Genomic DNA, 17,922 nt, shown 5'->3' with positions numbered 1-17,922 from the left:
GAGCTGTTCATGTCCTTTATTGATTTACAGTAACATTTAGTTTTTATTTTTCTGTGATAAGATCCTAACCTCTCAATGTTCAGCATTTTCACAGAAGTGCCTATCATTAATACAAGAACCAGCAACAGAGATGAAAGTGTATCCTTCCCCAGCCCCCTGGAATATATTGCATGTTCAGGGTTTGAAAACCTTTGAATTTCACTGTGAAAGGAAGTATCATTAATGTAAGCTTTTCAGTCTGTTTTTCAGGACGGCAAAGAAACTGGTTTTGTAAGAGAGATCTTCACAAAGGAAAAAACAGGGCATATTTAGGTCCATTTCTCCTTATGAGAAATCAAGAACAGAAATAAATCACCAGTAGAAAGCAACAAACCCATCTATTATTAGCTAATGGAGAAAAACAATAGATAAATAGGACACGCTTTAAAACAGGCATTTGTTTACTCCAGCCCAGTCAGGATATTAGGAAATCTTTAAACCTGTCATTGATGTATTCTCCACTGCTGTGAATCTGATTTTCCAGTGTGAAGTTGAAGACGAAATTTGAGACCTCCTCATTGCGGAAATGTTTCACTCGGGAGGCATACTCATCTGACTGCAGATGTTTAATGACATCAGGAAACCAGACAGATAAGCCATAGTAGCTGTGAAAAACAGAAAAAGCTTAGTTGTCAATATAGTTTGTTCAAAATATGTGTGAGATAAGGATGAGCACCTCGCAAGATGGACTAGTTGCTCCATCATAATAAAATCGTCCATAAAATAAACGTATTGAAAGTATTGAAAGATGCTGACACCGGAAGATGCCATGCAACCAGGGACAGCCTAATTGATAAACATAACATTTTTTGAAAGATACTGAGTAAAACCTTTTGGAAAAAACCCAATAATCGTAGTGAAAAAATGTGCAAAGAGATGATTCTTCTGTCTGTAAAGTCTATCAAGAATGATTTAAGATCTCAGTTACTCTTACCCAAAGGACAGGGTGAACCATACAGCTGTAAGTTTGATTGTGTTGTCCTTCACTGGGTAGTTGAAGCATCTCATAAAAGTCAACCAAATCTGTAAATGATTAGGAAATACATTTATTTTAAGTAGTTGAACATTTTTTATTAAATTATAGGAACTTTTAATTCTTATTTGCTTGCTTCTTCAGGGCATCAGAGAGAGCAGATCAACTTTTTTGATAATGGTCATACCTTTACTTCTTATCCAAGTATGTTAATCTCCCTATAAAGCCAGGTTGTGAGTGTTCTGTGACTTACCAGCTTCTTTTCGTAGAATCACAGAATGCTGTGTATTGGAAGGCATCTTTAAGGATTATTTAGTCCAATCCCTCTGTGGTGAGCCAGAACAACATAAACTTGATTAGGTTGCTCAAAGTTCCCAACCATCTGACCTTGAACTGTCTCGGGGTGGGGTATCCACAACTTCTCAGGGCAATCTCTCCAGTATCTTACCATCGTCATCATAACAGATTTCTTCCTAATGCCCAGTCTAGATCTATCCTCTTTCAGAAGGAACAACTTCTGGTGGATCAGAGGTGGGTCTGTGTCTCTTCTGCATCTGGAAAGCAGAGCCTTACACCGGTTCCTGCATCTCCCAGTTTTATGGAAAATGTAGCACTGTAGTTACCACCAGCATTAGCTCAATCAACCCACCCCATCTAGCTAATTGAAAAGAAGAAAGTTAATTACAGAATGGACAGAGATGGTTTTACTTACACCATATAGCTCCGTGCGAATTCTAACAAAGCACCTCCTGTACCAAGTTCCTGTATCGCTCTCTATTTCTATGAGCTCATCTATCTGCTTCGGGGTTTTGATTCTGTTAACCTGAAAAAAAACCAGAACAAATATTTTCATTTTTTTGAATCATTAACTGCCCATCAAAGAGTAATGAAAGGTTTTACTAAATCCCATAAACTACGAATGAAGAGATATTAAACGTATCTCCACACTATGAATGCTTCAGAAATATAAAGGAATAATAGACCACTGTGATGCCCAAATTCCTTGTGGATGCAATTGTACTGGAAAATCTCAAATTTCAAAACATGCAGGAAATCCATTTCCTCTGACTGAAATAAGCTTTACTGTCAAATTCTGCTAAAGTGTTGCTGTATACACCCCAATGCCACAAATGATATCACTTAAATCCTCACTTATCCATGTCTAGTATTTGCTATCAAGCTTTTTTCTGACTTGTTATGACAACATTGTTTAAAGCCTATTGATTAAAGATACAGTACTGAAAATAAAAGTATTTGATATATCCAGAATTAATAGTTCAATAACATTTTTCTTCTCTTCTAATTTCCAGCAGTGTTAGACAGAGGACTCTCCTTGTCTTTTGGATTTTGATTTTAACTATCCTTTGTAAAGCAGAGAAAAACTCAGGTGAAATGACTTGGAACTATGTATGTTATTATTGTTATGAGCAATCATCTACTTAATCTAAAGTGAAATGAGATAAACAGAATTACCAGTGGCAGATACTTTAGTGTTGCCTACAATGTTAATTTTTACTTCCACCCTTCTGTGTGGCAGAACAAGAATGTGTAATATGGTCTTTCCACACACATGACCTGACAAAGTTATACCACTTTATGTTGTTGGTTTTGGCTTCCACTCTGGTCCCAGGTTCATAGCAACATGACTAAAAGCACTGCATTCATCCACATTTAAGAAGAAGACAAATAGAGAACTGAAAGAAAATAAATAATATGGGGAAAGAAACTGACATATAGAGAAGGAGAGAGCAAGAGATTGAGTGTTCAGTGTCTGTCTGGAGTTTATGAAGGTAGCAATAGCTTGTGTTTCTTCTTAGCAGAATGAGGACACCACTACCCATAAATTCATCATAGTGGATTATAGGACAGGAGGGAATAGCAGTATTGATGCTAAAGCTCTGGTTTTAAGCTCACTGCTTTTACAGATGTACACTCTCTAAACTATACCAGCATACTCATCCCATGAACAAACAAAAGCCCACTAAGTGGTTTTAGCTATAACAACTCATTTCTGAAATGCTGCAGCTAAGCCTATTGCCAAACCGTGACTATATCAATAGCCCATATTCTTCTCATCATGCTTCTTCTAATAGTAATAATCCTGTCTGCATCATTCCATTGATTTTAAGCTTTTCTTAAACTGCTGTTATGAAACATGTTAATCAAAAGACTGAGTCGGCTCCTCCAAGATTATTTAAGACATTGTACATAAAGATATCCACATATGCCACACCTCCAGACTGAAAGAGCATGCCTTTTGAATCATGCTGTATAAGCCTGTACCACTCTTGTAGGCTCAAGGGCAGCCTTTTCACCACTCTGACCACCTGACTAATTTGTGGAGGCTCGGGGAAACATATATCCACTTCATATGACTGGGAACAAAAAGACTGTGGCCTTGATGGTTCTTTAACATAAGAAAAATCCTATTGAAGGAGGACAATGGTCCATCTGGACCATGAAAATTCAGCTGTCAGTATGTGAATAATGAAGGAAAAAACAATAAAGAATACCAATTTTAATAAAAATGGAACTTCTGTTCAACAGCCATAGCTAGAAAGAAGCGTTTTTTTAAATTTTACAAAATCAAGATGTGCTGTAAAGGAATATGTTTTCAGGGGGAAAAAATAAGATTAAATAATAAATGGCAGTGGAAGAGAGGAGAGATTTCTGGTTTTAAAGGCTACACAGTGTCTTTTTTGCTTAACCATTAACCTGAGAAGTCTAATGAATGTACATTTTAAGGACTCAGAGGGGTGATTAAGCATGTACATAAACCTTTAACTTGGGTAGTCCCATAATAGAAGATACTATTGACTCAATACCATCCCTGTTAGTGTCACAGCTCTAAGGAGAGATTCTCGAAAGTACTGAAAGCCACCACCTCCACTGTCAGTAACTAGAGTACATCTATTATGTAGCTTCTAATTTTAAAACTAGCTGTCATCAGCTGATGACAGCTCTGTTCTAAGGCTTTGAAGATATAATCCTTGATAATAAAATAACAAGAATAAATATGATTTCTGAAAAAAGCTTCTAGGAAAAGATGTATGCTGGTGGTGTATGTCACTGCTGTATGAATAAATGTGGATTTAGCATGATAGAAGATAATCAGCCTTCTTTCAGGCTAAATATAAGAGCTTTTGAGCTACTTCACGGATCAAATTAAATGTGCTTTATGGAACAAATTAAATGGAGGCAACAGAAACTATGTCCAAGGAAATAAACTGTCTCAATGGTATAAAGTTGTATGGTCAGATGGTCATTCCTTGAGACTTCCTACAAACGCAGAACCTTTAAGATGATACCTTAATTGAGTTAAACAATCATTAAAGAAAGAAGAAAGCCTATGGAAGAAGAAAAACATCCCATACATGTCTCTAGAGGGAGCAGAGTGCCAGCACTACCACAGCAGAACACAAGCTGAAAAAGGCAGCCAGGATTTCAAAGCAAGAAAATGTTTTCCGCTGTTTAGGCCTGATGTATCCAGTAAGACAAAATTGTTGTATATATTCTTCTTAAATTAGGAAGATAACATAAAAAGTCCTATATCTGAATGGCCAATTTCTCCTTCAAATAGAATCAATCTATAAATACTTTGAACATGGCCTTATCATTAGATCTACAAGTCATTAAGATGCAGTCAAACTTCCAAGATATTTTGAGAAAATTGAAGGTCCGTTTCATGGAAGTGAAAATTAATTTTTAAGATTATTATTTTAGCTGATAGAAATGAAAAAATAATTCAAAAATTTTTCAAGAGCCAACAGACAACCAATCTTGATTTGTGTGTGCCTGCTGTTATTATGGATGAAACAAACTTAAAAAATAAAACATAGATGGAGTCCACTAAGTATCTTGGCACACCTGAGAAAATCATCACACTGTGGGTTTGTACACTCAAGTATATGCTGGCCAAAGGCTGACATCGTAACCCTTGCTGCATATGTAACAATTTATGTAGGAATTCAGTCCTTACATTTAGGTTTTTAGAGTGCAAAAGATTGTTTTTTTCATGTAGACTAATACTATTGATTGCTTGAGCCCTTTAGACCTTGCCAATCAGCAGCTCAGTGATGTGCAAAGCGATTAGATTTAAAAGCAATACTCACTGTGAAGACTTTTTCAGGCTGACCACGAGCTCGCATGTTTGTGTCATGAATTTGCTTAAGTATCATCCAAGCTTCATCATGTTTTCCAACCTAAATGTTTGATAAAAAACATTTAACCAAAACACAGATAAAGATTAAGATATTTACTACAGTCATGGAACAACCTTAATGCCTCTTAATGCATTTTATACAGAGGTTTTGATGTAAACACAGATATAATTGGAATCTAAAGTCATACCTCCAGCAAGAACCTTGGGCTTTCAGGCATAAAGGTCAGGGCTACGACAGAAGAGACGCAGGGCAGCGCACAGACAATCACAAATACTCGCCAGCTGTGGAACTGGTAGGCAGAGCCCATACTGAAACTCCACCCTGTGAAAACAAAAATTCACAAAACGTAGAGAAATAAGGAGCATCGTGCATGGGATTCTGCAGCTTCTTGGAGATGGAAAACTACACTTGTATTTAAATGAAGCCTGACTGATCTCTTCTGTTTCCACAATGATTTCAAGAGTAACTCTATGAATTTAAGTTTCTTGCATGTTGTAGTCATGCTCAAAAATGACCATGTTGTGCAGTGCATGAGACTTCCTTACGCAGGGATGAAGAAGCCGCTTTCAAGCCTCTTTGCAAAATCTGCATAAAAGTAGACACGTGAACCAAACAGCGACCCCGTCACTATAAATAAGAATATGTATGCAAAGAAATAATTTTCTATGAATATTGGAAGAAGAGAGAGATAGAAATCTACAGTTAGATGATCTATTTTATGGAATTTACAGCTGTCCTTATTAACTTCTTTTTACAAAGAGTTAATTTCAATAGTCTTAATAAGAGACTCCTAATGTAATGTTGTGCAACACATAAAGCATTTAAGTGCCTAACTTTGGTTTCCATTTTATTACAGAGCACTACACCACTCCTTAACTACTCTTAAAAGTAAACTGACAATGTCCCTTCTGCCCCATAATTGGAAAAAATACTCAATATTTAAACTTCTTTCTGGGATGAAAATCCTTAACACTGAAGTAGAGAGACAATTTATGATTATATAGAAAGATTAGGAAAAAACGAACAATAGGGAAACAACTCTCCCTATCTGAAAAGCTGATCTTGAGATGCATCTGAGCCTGACTAACAAAACGCTGTAGAAGCCATTGTTAAAACACACTGAGAAGAACATAAACCGAACTACTGGAAAACCTACATGTGAAACTGCAGGGTTGGTAGTTCAGCCCTTTAAAAAAGAATCTGATTGTTCGGTATGTTACAACTGGACAATTGAAATGCCAGAATTGTAAGAAATATAAGAATTTTATTTAAGAAAGGGAAAAAGATTATTTCGGTTACCGCCTGGCTGTCTAGACTGGCTTCAATGCAGCACAGATTTCCAAGTAAAATTTTCAAGAATACCTTATTGAAAGATGAGAATAATGATAAAGTACAGAAAAAGTTACTGGAAGAAAATGGAATCTTGGCCAAAGAAATAGCTGATGCTGGATTAATCTGATGTATTTCTTTGCTAACTGATTTTTCTAGGCCAAAGACATGGTTAATTAAATCTCTCGGTGTTGGTAAACAACTGGTATAGCATGGTACAAAATGACCTGCTAAATAGTCCTTCAAATGGGGTATTTATGTGTTAAATGCATAGTATATTTTGAAATGTAAAGATCTAACTCTGTGGATCATAGATACACACTCTGAAAAAAAAATCCCGTCTCATATTAAAGTACTTACATGTTGCCATACAAAAAATACAGTGAAGCCATGATTTATTTTTGCTCTTTATCAACAGTTTGGTGAAACATTTTGATCTGTAAACTTGGGAATTTGCTTATTTTGGTCTCCTACAAACTTCATCTATTTCTGAAATTATACCAGCTTCCTTTACAGCCTCATTTAGCCCTGCCATTTTTACCCAAGGAACACAAAGGTAAAAACCATGACTGTGTTGACAACGGCCTTGGAATGTCATGTTATTTGTTCTAGGTAACACTCCAGATAAACATATCTTCTCCTTCCAAAGTTCCCTCCAACAGAAGGAGGAGGGAAAATTTAACGTTAGACTTTATTCCAGAGTAGAACTTGGGAATGAAAATTTAAGATGAAAAAATACTCACACAAAAGGACGTAAAAATAAATTAAAATGTATTGATATTTTTGAAAATATCAACTTTTGATCTTATAGAATTTCAAATCTTAAATAATATGGGCATAATTTACATCTAAAATGGCAAGAGAAGGAAATAAAGAAGGAGAGGTTGACAGTGACTTAATGAGGCAGTTAGGAACCACACCTTTGTTTTGGGTATTGTGTACACATCCTGTTGTAGTCGTTAGAATCATATTTTTCTCTCTGTATTTTAAACTATAGTAAAAAATCATCTAATTTAAATTCATGAAATTATTTCCATTTGGTTACTTTTAATTCAGAGCAGTGAGCTGAACCGACTTACAGGGCAGCCACATAACTGCTAGTGCCAGGAAGGTGAAACAGGGTGGGGATTTTCCCCTTGTAGAACAGCATGGTGGAGATATTGGCTATTGTTATCATCAGATTGTGACTCAGAAATATGCAAAGCCACTGGTGTATTTGGAAAATCTGCCTTTCCTTGCTCTAGTTCATGTTTTACGAGACTGAGCTGCACAAAGGGCACTTCCATGGTAAGTGAAATCAATCTGCCTTTATACCTGTTACAAAACAACAGCAACATCTTGTGCTCTGTAGCCAATCCTGGAAAACACTGGAGGTAATTTATTTTAAGGTGTCATTTATTAATGTAAGTGGCCCATACTGCACTTAATTAAAAGCAACAAATGCATTGTTCATCCTGCTGTCATCCTGAAAATATACAAAACATCTTTTTCTAATCCTTGAAATATCTGAGGAGCATGTCAAGTCCAATGTTCATTGTGTGTTTTTATTGCATTATTTCATCTTTTTCTCCCTGTATTGTACTAGCTTCTCCAATTTGTCTTGCGATTTAACATATTTGCTGAATTAGTGATAATAGTGAATGTCAGAATAATAAGAAGCAATTGGTAGGAGAAAAGCCAGCTGCAACACAGCTTTCTGGAGGCTCTTCTGTCTATTCCAGCACCAGGACTAGATCAGCAAAGTAAACATAAGTTTTAAATGCAGTGCAAGTTTAGATTTATTCTTACATTTGACACAGCCCGTTCTCCAGGTTATCAGGTAATGTGGAAAAAGGAGCCATTACAGTAGCTCTGAATTTGGTTCACAAAGTCCCTTTCATTCCTGTTGTGTGTAAGTCTTAAAACCAAATGGAAATGTGTTCTTGGCTGTAACTCAATTTTCTTTTCCCTTTCCTGATTTATGACACAATAGCAAAGACAAGGCAGCTCTAGAAAGTTGCCTTCAGTGCACTGCACAGCGCTACGTTTCACCCATGCTCCCCAGCTATGCTGTGTTTGAGAGTCATAATCTTGAAAACAGTGGCAAATCTCAGCGTTTTATGAATTGCAGAACACTTGGGCCAGATGCATCTTGGAATGACGCGCTGTAGAGCAACATAAACCCCAGAATGATTGAATCTGAAGATGCTGAAACAACCTTTGCGCTGAATACCACCCTCCCACTTTACTGACTGCTGGAAAAAGCCAGGTGAATCACAGGCATAGCAATTACTGATTACAGAAACACAGCAGCACACAGCAGAGCAAAACCAAACATACAAGATGCTAATCTATATCTAATCACCAATTTACATGTTGAACTCAATGTCAACAAAATCTTCCTTCCCAACACATTTGCTCCATAATATGAAAAAACTGAAAAGATATTATAAATAAGTTCTTGCTCTAAAGGAGAGAAAAAAGCATTTCTGTCATGGACTTTCTGAATAAATATAGAGCTAAACTTATCCATATTATGCTGAATTTTGTAAATATATATTACCTGATAAACAATGGGTATCTTGAAGAACAAGGATAATCTTTTACAGTGGCTAGATAACTAAAAAGCAGACTAATGGGGATTATTGCTTTCAAAATGAAGACTGAAAGGGAAAATGATAACTCTTCACTAATCTATAAGGGTTACACTAAAGTGTAATGTGGGCAATGAAAAAAATGGCTACCTACAGGCTCTGGATAAATACTGACTGGCATACGGGAATTCTCTAAATACCAGAAGAATAAAGTTGCAAAACACCTTTCAAAGAGACTAATGTGGGAAAAGAAAACCTACCCAAATACAGAGGTTTTTAATGGCATAGTTAGCTAAAGATTGCCTATTTTTTATAACAGTTATTGTTAGTAATTCGGTAGAAATCAGAGGAACTAGATTCTTGGCATGTCAGAAATGGTCAAAATAAAAATTTGCATAAAAGTCTCTCTTTTGGTAAATCAAAGGAGTGAGCAGATTCTAGAATATCCCTAATATCAGTGGCAGAGAAGAAAGTTAGCCTAGGAATTTATAGGCTACTGAGCTGGTTCTGGTAAAGCTGAACATTTTTTCTCTGACTATTCAGCCTGATAGTTATCACCAAGGTAAAGGGCCATTGGTGTCTAGCGGCCACTGCTCACACCTATTCCTATGTATTTTAAGGCTGTCTCAGGCTGCTGGAGAAGGAGAGGTTGCTTTTGCTGGGCGTTGCGAAGAAGACAGGTGACCCAGCCTGGCCAATGAGGTATCCCATGCCATACACATCATATTCAGTATAAAACCTTAGAGATCACGAGGGTCACCACCATCATCTTCTTCAAAGGCTGATGTTCAGGGAGGACCTTGCCGGTCTGCACCTGAACCCATCCACACGTTTCTGAGTTCAGCTCCCCTATCCCACCGAGTCCAGTTCAGGACTGACCTTGTGGCTCCCCTGCAGCAGCAGTGTGGACGTATTGTTATAGGGAGAGTAGTTCTTTGTATACCTGTATATATTTTTATTATTTCTTTTTAGCATTTATGTCTTCCTTTTATTATTGTCACTCCAATATTCAGGTTTAGTAGTGGATGGGTATAGTTAGACTCAATGATCTCAAAGGTCTTTTCCAACAAGCAATTTTATGATTCTATGACTAAAGCTGTTTTAGAATTAATTTCTAACCCGCAAGTCTGTGGTCTCTCTTGTTTCCCTTTTCCCTTTTCTTTGGGGTGAAAAGTGTGAATGAGGGCTGCTCAGTTTTAGCTATTGACCTAGCCGTGGGGGAATGATAAGCTATGACATTATTTATGATAAGCCATGACTTATTGATATATTGTTCTGCAGAATCCTTTCTATGATTTTATAACTTTCTTTATTTCTGCTTTACTGCACGGTCTTTGATAAGAACTCATCTACCTAGCCTCAATATTTATTGCTTTAAAGTGGAAAAATTTCCATTAACGCAGATGTGTGATTGCTCTAAATTGCCACCTGGTGGCACTGTTACCGCACTTAGTACAAATAAAAAAAAACCTGGAGAAAGGCTTCGATGATATGTTTAGTATTTCCCAAATCTAAGCTAAATCAAAACTATAAGGAGGACTGGAAATATTTTTCAGCTTTCAGCACTGTTACTTATATTTAGTCTGTCCTGGTATTGTCAAGTTTAACTGTGAGTGACATCTGGGATTTGAGCCCATATATTGTAGTTGTACTGATTAGAATGATAGTAAAAACACCACTGAAAAGGGAAAAAAATAGTTCAAGTAAGTTATATAGCTGAGAAAGCTTAGTTAGACATTTTTGTGAGACTGAGTGAAATACATAATTGCTAACAAATACAGAAATAATGTTTTCAGAATTATTCTGTAATTGTCTTAATGTAAAACTCCAGTCACACAAAGAGAAAGATTTGTCTTTCTTGTGATTAAATTGCTAGTATCACATGGGTAAGCAGTGATATTTTTAGCCTATATTGATAGTCAGATACTCTATAAATGCCCTACCTCAGCAGGTCAGCTGCTGGTAATTTCTGCAGAAGGAATCTGGAAATAAAATAGCTGAAGTATGGCAGGTCATGATGCAGGTACTTTAACAAAGGCGTCTGTAGTAGATTCTCTACCTCTCCTCTGCACCTACTTGGCTTTCTAGCTGTTGCTGTTAGCCTCCGGGATCCTTGAGGATCAACAGTTCAATGGAAGAAGAAAGTAATCATGTTAAACAGATGTATTTCACAAACTCATTAACCTCAGGCTTGATCTGTAGAGGGCTGTGGACCACTGATACTCATCACTTCCCTGTGCTGCCATTGATCTTTTCTGAGCATCTTAGATTATCAGGTCTTGGATCAGTCTGGTATCATTATCTGCTTTTCAGACAAGCCCCAGGACAGCTGCAAGCAGGGCTGACCTCTCACAGAAAATAATTTGCTCCCTATTGCTGTCAGAGAGAACTTTATCCAGTGCATACCACTGTAATCTGGGTGAGGTCTTCAGCTGAGGTATCTTTGCATAGTGACATCAATAATCTGCTTTTTAAATATTTCTAAATACCTGCTGTAGTACTGCCTAGTTTTGCTTTTCATTTAGAAGGAAGTTTGTATATCCCCATACTTCAGACAATCATATGATATGTACCCACAGTTTGAGGTTTGGTAATGGTAGATCAGCCTTTGATTTAACCTCATATGTACTCTGTTCAGAATACAGAGCTGTTAGGTTTGGGAATGCTAAAGTATCTTTGACAAACCTGATGGAAAACCCATAAAAAGTAATTTCAGATCAGAATACCTAGCAATGCTGTGGGGAAAGGGAAGCTTGTAGGTCATTGTGTGTGTGGATTTTAATCGCCTGTCTGAAATCTGACTTCAAGTTGGCCCTTCAGCATGGCTATATTAAGATTTTGTGACTCACAGTAGCCAATACAGCCAAGGATTATCTTTAAAACAGTGGAGGATATGTACAGAGGTCATCATATAAGACAATTAAAGAAGCAATTCCTAATAAGAGAATTAATAGGTACCCAACAGCCTGATCAAGCCATCTATCTAATCTTGGTAGACGTTAGATGTGTCTAAAGATGTGTAATTATTGATCTATTCATAATTAGGAAATCAGGATCTTGTTTACCTAGATCTACCTAGATAAACATAAATACATGTAGGGTCTTGAATGAAATGCAGAGCCACCATCCCATAACGCAAGAGGGAAAAGATAAACATCAAATATTTATAAAACCCTATACGTAGTCTCTTGGTATACCTGTAATTCATTCCTAAGAGAATTAGGGTTGTTCTCTAATACCTGCTTGGCCCTGGGAAAGTGCTCAGTTGATGTGGGATCATTACACAGAGCTTTATGAGCCTTTCCTAGATTGATCCCCTGATTTAAACTGTGTGTTGCAGGCATTGAAATGATACATGAAAATAAGAGCTCAGAGCACAGCATTGCACTCGCAGGAAAGAAAGAAAGGATGTCAGTGGTGTGGAGCGTACACAATCCTGCAGTCCTCTACTTCCGTTTGTTTAATTTTGGCCTTTAGAATTTTCCATCCTCAAATTCGGGGGGAAATAACAGAAATGCACTTCGCTAAGGTGTCATGCTGATGTAAATATCTCCACCTGGCCACCACCATGCAGGATCCAATTTTGCACCTTGGAAATTCTGAATACAAACACAATGCAACCATCCTAGAGCACTGGAAACCTATCAGTCTCAAAGCACTTCAAGAACTACAAAGAGCTGACTTTGATTACTACCAAGAGTTTCATCTCCTGAGTCACTTTGCCAGAGTCCAGACACCTACTACTAAGAAACTGGCCTGAACAACTTCTATGTGGCTTCATTTTGAATGCAAATATCATTATACTAAGTGGGTATGTCCTCATTCATTATAGTCCTAGATATGCATATATTTTAAGAATTTTCCAGGGCAAACTTGCTTTTTTTTTCTGATTAGATCTTATATCAGTGCGTCTTTGTCTGTCTTAAAATAGCTTTTTTCATCTCTACCTAAAACTACATAAAATGCAAATCAGGCTAAAACCTCTCTTAGAACATATAGAATATGTTAGAATCTTAGAATATTCTGCACTTCCCTTGTGTGCAGTAATGACCATTTTTCAGAGAAAAATGTCCAAGACTAGTAGAAATTAATGTAGATGGACACAGGTCAAATTTTGTCCAAGGTTCACATGAAAAACTTGAGAAGAGCTGTATTTTGTAATCAAAATCTCAAATGTTTAATTTCCCTATAAATGGCTGTTTTGTCACATTTCTACATCTGAATTGGATTTGGAAAATTTTATCCTTTAATTTAAAGATCTGAAACAAATCTATACCTAATCGTAAGTAGTGCTATTAAGACTCAGAGGACACCCTTCTCAGTCCTGTGGAAACCAATGTTTGCTAAGTGCTTGGATGTAAGACTCTTTTACATATATACATTTGCAATCTTCCTAATTCCCTTGTAATAGTAGGAAGTCTGAAAAAATCAAAACTAGTGTTGGGATGAAGTAAGTCAGTGGTTTGTGACCTTCCTAAATTTAATGACTACTATACATTTTTCAAATGGATGTGTAGAATCCTACATGTCTAACTAAGGCCTATGGATGAAAGATTTATTTGTCTTGGTATTTTTATGAGCATTTAACCTAGAAGCATTTTATGAATCCCTGCCACTGAAAACCACAGCAGTAGCTGGCAGCATCCAGAAGGAAAACTGAATCAAAAAATGATCTAAAAATTTTCTTAGTTTAACAACCAGATAAAAAGTGAGCATAAAAATTAAAAAGTATTTTCCCAATATGATCAATTACATAAATTTAATGATTAGACTTAATTTACAATATAGTCCAAAGTGGAGCAGAGACTGAAGAACTGCAAAGATGATGTTCTAATTACTCACATAAAAAGACCCCTAACAACCTGGAACAGGCCAGAACAAAATAAATCCCTGAACAGAATTAATCCCAGAAGATTTAATATTTAGCTGATACCATTGAGAATCTCTTTACAAGCACCATGGCACGTAACTGATCTGGCTGTTATGTTGGTTGAGTCAGTGGCCTCAGCGATTCATGTACTTCTGCCTAGTCTTAGCTTAGGTTTGGCTCTGTGCAGCTGTTAAGTGAAGGAAGTTCACAGTCTGCAGAACAAAGAGGTAAAATCTACTGGCCATGACTCTGATAACATCTTAACCTACAGACTCATCAGTCTGAGAAGAAAAGGCAACACCATGCTTTCCAGAGATGACAGATCAAGCGCGTGCATCTAATGTCAAAAAAGGTGAAGGAGAGTGCATGTTAGAAGATGTTGCTGCTGAAACTTAAAAATACCGTGGTGAATGTCAAAACTAAGACAGCACAATCAAATGTCATTAAAACATGCTTTAACTTTTGTTTGTATGACCTTAGTTTTGATTTCGTGCAAAGATTTCTAGTTCTGGTTTTCTACATATGCTTAGTACTACTTTAGTACAACTAATCAAGAATTAAAAAATGGCTTGAGTATGAAGTTTCAACTATCTATTTGGACAGTGCTAAAGGGTACAATACAAGTAAATAATCAACAGCAGACAAACTCTGCTTTACAAGGAGGCTACATAAAATGACCAGCTATCCTGTGTAGTAGTCATTATGAACCAAATCTGAGAGAAAACACTTTGTCTGCAACAAAATCTGATTATATTGTTGTCTTACCAAAATGCAAAACACATATATAATGATATCCATGTATCTTTGTGTGGTGCCCTTCACGGTCTACCCATAGCTCTGAGCTCACAAATTGCACTATATTTGGCGTGAACAGTTGTTTTAGACACTACTAACAGCAGCTGTTAAATGCAGAACCTAATTGAAAATCTAAGTGTTCCTGTCCTAGACCAGGACTTACAGTGATTTATGTGCATCTGGACTAAGGATATTTAAATTATGCGTTCATGGTGAAGAAGAAAAGAGAAGCAATTAATCAAAAAAGACAATCAGAAAAAGGCACAATAAAAAACTGCAGTTCATGAAAAGAAAATAGGGCCTTCTTATCTAGCCTAAGTTACAAACAAAACAATCATTTAAATGCTGGACAATTTTCTGAAGAATACAGAGAGGATGTCTTTTACCAATCATGTGCATTTTAGCATACTGCTGTACTGTAACAACAAACCATCTACCCAATTTAAGAAACATTTTGAAATTTTAACTTTATTACATTTTATTCGTTTTAAAGTTGTTGCAAGAAAAACCTTTTTAAATGAGCATTTCAGTGCTGTGATTTAAGTCTCATTTCCTTTTTTACTATTGAATTTACCTTTAATTATGCTTTTTTAAATTTTTAAACAAAAAGGAGCAATATCATCACTAAGAGAGAGACAGATAGACTTAACAGGCAGTTTATATGATCTAACAATAGAACCAGATGTGCATTCTAAGGATTATCTCCTAGACTAACAGCAGTCAATAAAACAAAACTAGTCAGTTGAATATGGGGAATTTTTCTATACATGGTGTGCACCATGTGTTAGAAGTCCTGAATTCAAACTTGGGTTAAACATTTCCAATACAATATTATTTGCACTCACAAGTCAAGTACAAATGACCCTCATTTGCAATCTGCCATAGCCATAATCGTTCAAGACAGGCAATTTTGCCTACAGAGAGGCAGTTGCAGTGTCTGAAATGTAATTACATAAGGGAAAAAGACAAATACATTATATTAAATAAACAGCACATTAAATTATATTTCTCCACGTATAAAGCTTCATGACTTCCTCACAGAGTGTAGAATATCCAGATACCGTGAAGGAATTAGATGCTTATATCAGATTGAAATACATAAGGTTCCTGTGGGAAAATCAGACCATCTAAAAGCCTTATTTTGATCTCTTTAGCTGTGGTTCCTCACATTCTTATTATATGGAAATGCTACCTTCAGGAGATAGCTAGGATGTGAGCCAAAATTTTCAATATCCCAGAACACATTGCTTCTGTACTAGGAAGGAAATGAGACTCAAATAACAAGAGAGGAATAGATTGGTGTCGAAAGCAACATCTCCTCACCTTGGCCATTATCAAAGTCAAGGAGACTGGGAACTAAAACCTCAGCCTAGAGCCCTCACTACTAAATCTTGCTGTTTCTCTTTGCTCTTTCTATACTGTTTTCTGCTGGCATCTTTGGAAAGCATAAAAATACATCTGTGATGGGAATATTAAACACACAAAAATTTTAGAGGAAGTAGATTCGTGTATTTGTACAGGGCCTTCTCCTACAAACTCAAATAAAAAAATATAATCAGATGCTCTATTCAAATGCTCAGATACTTATGGGTGATTGACTATACCTTGACAGAACTACTTTCACTGAAGTAGACATGATTTTCAAAAATAACAATATTTACCTTTGAGAAAAATTATGAATAAAGTTTCTGAAAAAGATATCCAATGCCATTCTGCAAGTGATTAAATTATTTTTATTTTAAAGGCAATTGCAGTGCAAATTGAAAAATGATATTCCTGTTGTATATCCAATCCATAGACAAAATGTATTATTAAAGTGAAAAGAAACTGTTAATAAAAGGGCAAATACTAACTCCTTCAGTACAGACAGTTTTATAAGCCAGACAGACAATATGCAATGTCATACTGTGTTCAAAAGAAAATCAATACATTTATGTATTTTAATAATCTTAGACTAAGACCAGCAATCTCTTCTTTTGCCTGTCTGTACAAATAATCTGAAATGTTCATCTGTTATAGACCAGTCATAAAACCAAAAATATGAACAAAGAAGAAATCTCATCACATTAGCCTCTTGGTTATTTCTGGAAGTGAAAAGCAAAAGTTGAGTCTGATACTACATATATTTCTGATGGCCACTAGCCAGACTTCTAAGGGAGTTTCATGAAATTGGATTTAATTTTTCTTAATTATTTTCTTAATTTTCAAAACTGAAGGCAAATTTGTTGTGTGAAACTGAGCTGTCATTAAAACCAAGAATGAGGAGTTGATGACTTTTTTACCTCAGTCTTCACTGGCAAGAGCTCAAGCCACACTGCTCAAGTTGCAGAAGGCAAAGGCAGGAAGACCTTCCTGAGACCATCTAAGGAACCTGAAGGTGCATAAGTCCATAGTATCTGATGAGATGCATCTGTGGGTCCTGATGGAACTGGCAGGTGAAGTTGCTAAGCCACTATCCATCATATTTCGGAAACTGTGGCAGTCCAGTTAAGTTCCCACTGAATGTAAAAGGGGAAACAACTCCAGTTTTTAAAAAAGCAAAAAAAGGGAGACTCAGGGAACTACAGACTGGTTGGTCTCACTCCTGTGCCTGGCAAGGTCATGGAGTAGATCGTCTTCTGAGGCACATGAAAAATAAGGAGGTAATTTGTGGCAATTACCATGACTTCACTAAAGGAAAATCATGCCTGATCAATTTGATGGCCTTCTACAATGGGGCTACAGTGTTGGTGGATAAGGAAAGAGTAACTGACATCATTTGCCTGGACCCGTGCAAAGCACTCAACGTTCTTCTGCATGATGTTCTTATCTTTAACAGGAGAGATATTGATTTGATGGATGGACCACTCAATGGATAATGAATTGGTTGGATGGCCACATTCAAAGAGTTGTGGTCAACAGCTCAATGTACACGTGGAGGCTGGTGATGAGTGGCATTACACAGGGGACCGGTATTGTTTAACATCTTTGTGAGAGACGTGGACAATCAGGACTGAGGGCACTCTCTGCAAGTTTGCTAATGACACCAAGTGGTGGAGGGGAGGGATGCCATGCAGAGGGACCTTGACAGACTTGAGAGATGGGCCTGTGCAAGTCTGGTGAAGTTCAATAAGACAAAGTGCAAGGTCCTTCACCTGAGTCAGGGCAATCCCAAGCACAATTACAGGCTGGATGAAGAAT

General features: G+C 36.7%; 1 protein-coding gene across 2 annotated transcripts in view; it reads right to left on the bottom strand.

Moving 5' to 3' along the window:
• Nucleotides 1-17,922, bottom strand: part of SV2C (synaptic vesicle glycoprotein 2C) — a 120,856-nt gene that overhangs the window by 24,213 nt on the left and 78,721 nt on the right. For both annotated transcript variants that reach the window (XM_054054950.1, XM_054054951.1), the window contains 5 exons: nucleotides 5,363-5,496; nucleotides 5,125-5,214; nucleotides 1,725-1,835; nucleotides 974-1,062; nucleotides 480-644 (listed from right to left, as the gene is read on the bottom strand). In XM_054054950.1, coding sequence (XP_053910925.1) covers nucleotides 480-644; nucleotides 974-1,062; nucleotides 1,725-1,835; nucleotides 5,125-5,214; nucleotides 5,363-5,496 — 589 coding nt within the window. The remainder of the gene's footprint in view (nucleotides 1-479; nucleotides 645-973; nucleotides 1,063-1,724; nucleotides 1,836-5,124; nucleotides 5,215-5,362; nucleotides 5,497-17,922) is intronic.

The sequence above is a fragment of the Cuculus canorus genome, chromosome Z, assembly GCF_017976375.1.
Source record: "Cuculus canorus isolate bCucCan1 chromosome Z, bCucCan1.pri, whole genome shotgun sequence".
In the NCBI taxonomy this organism is placed as follows: Eukaryota; Metazoa; Chordata; class Aves; order Cuculiformes; family Cuculidae; genus Cuculus; species Cuculus canorus.
This window is presented reverse-complemented; position numbering and strand designations above follow the sequence as displayed.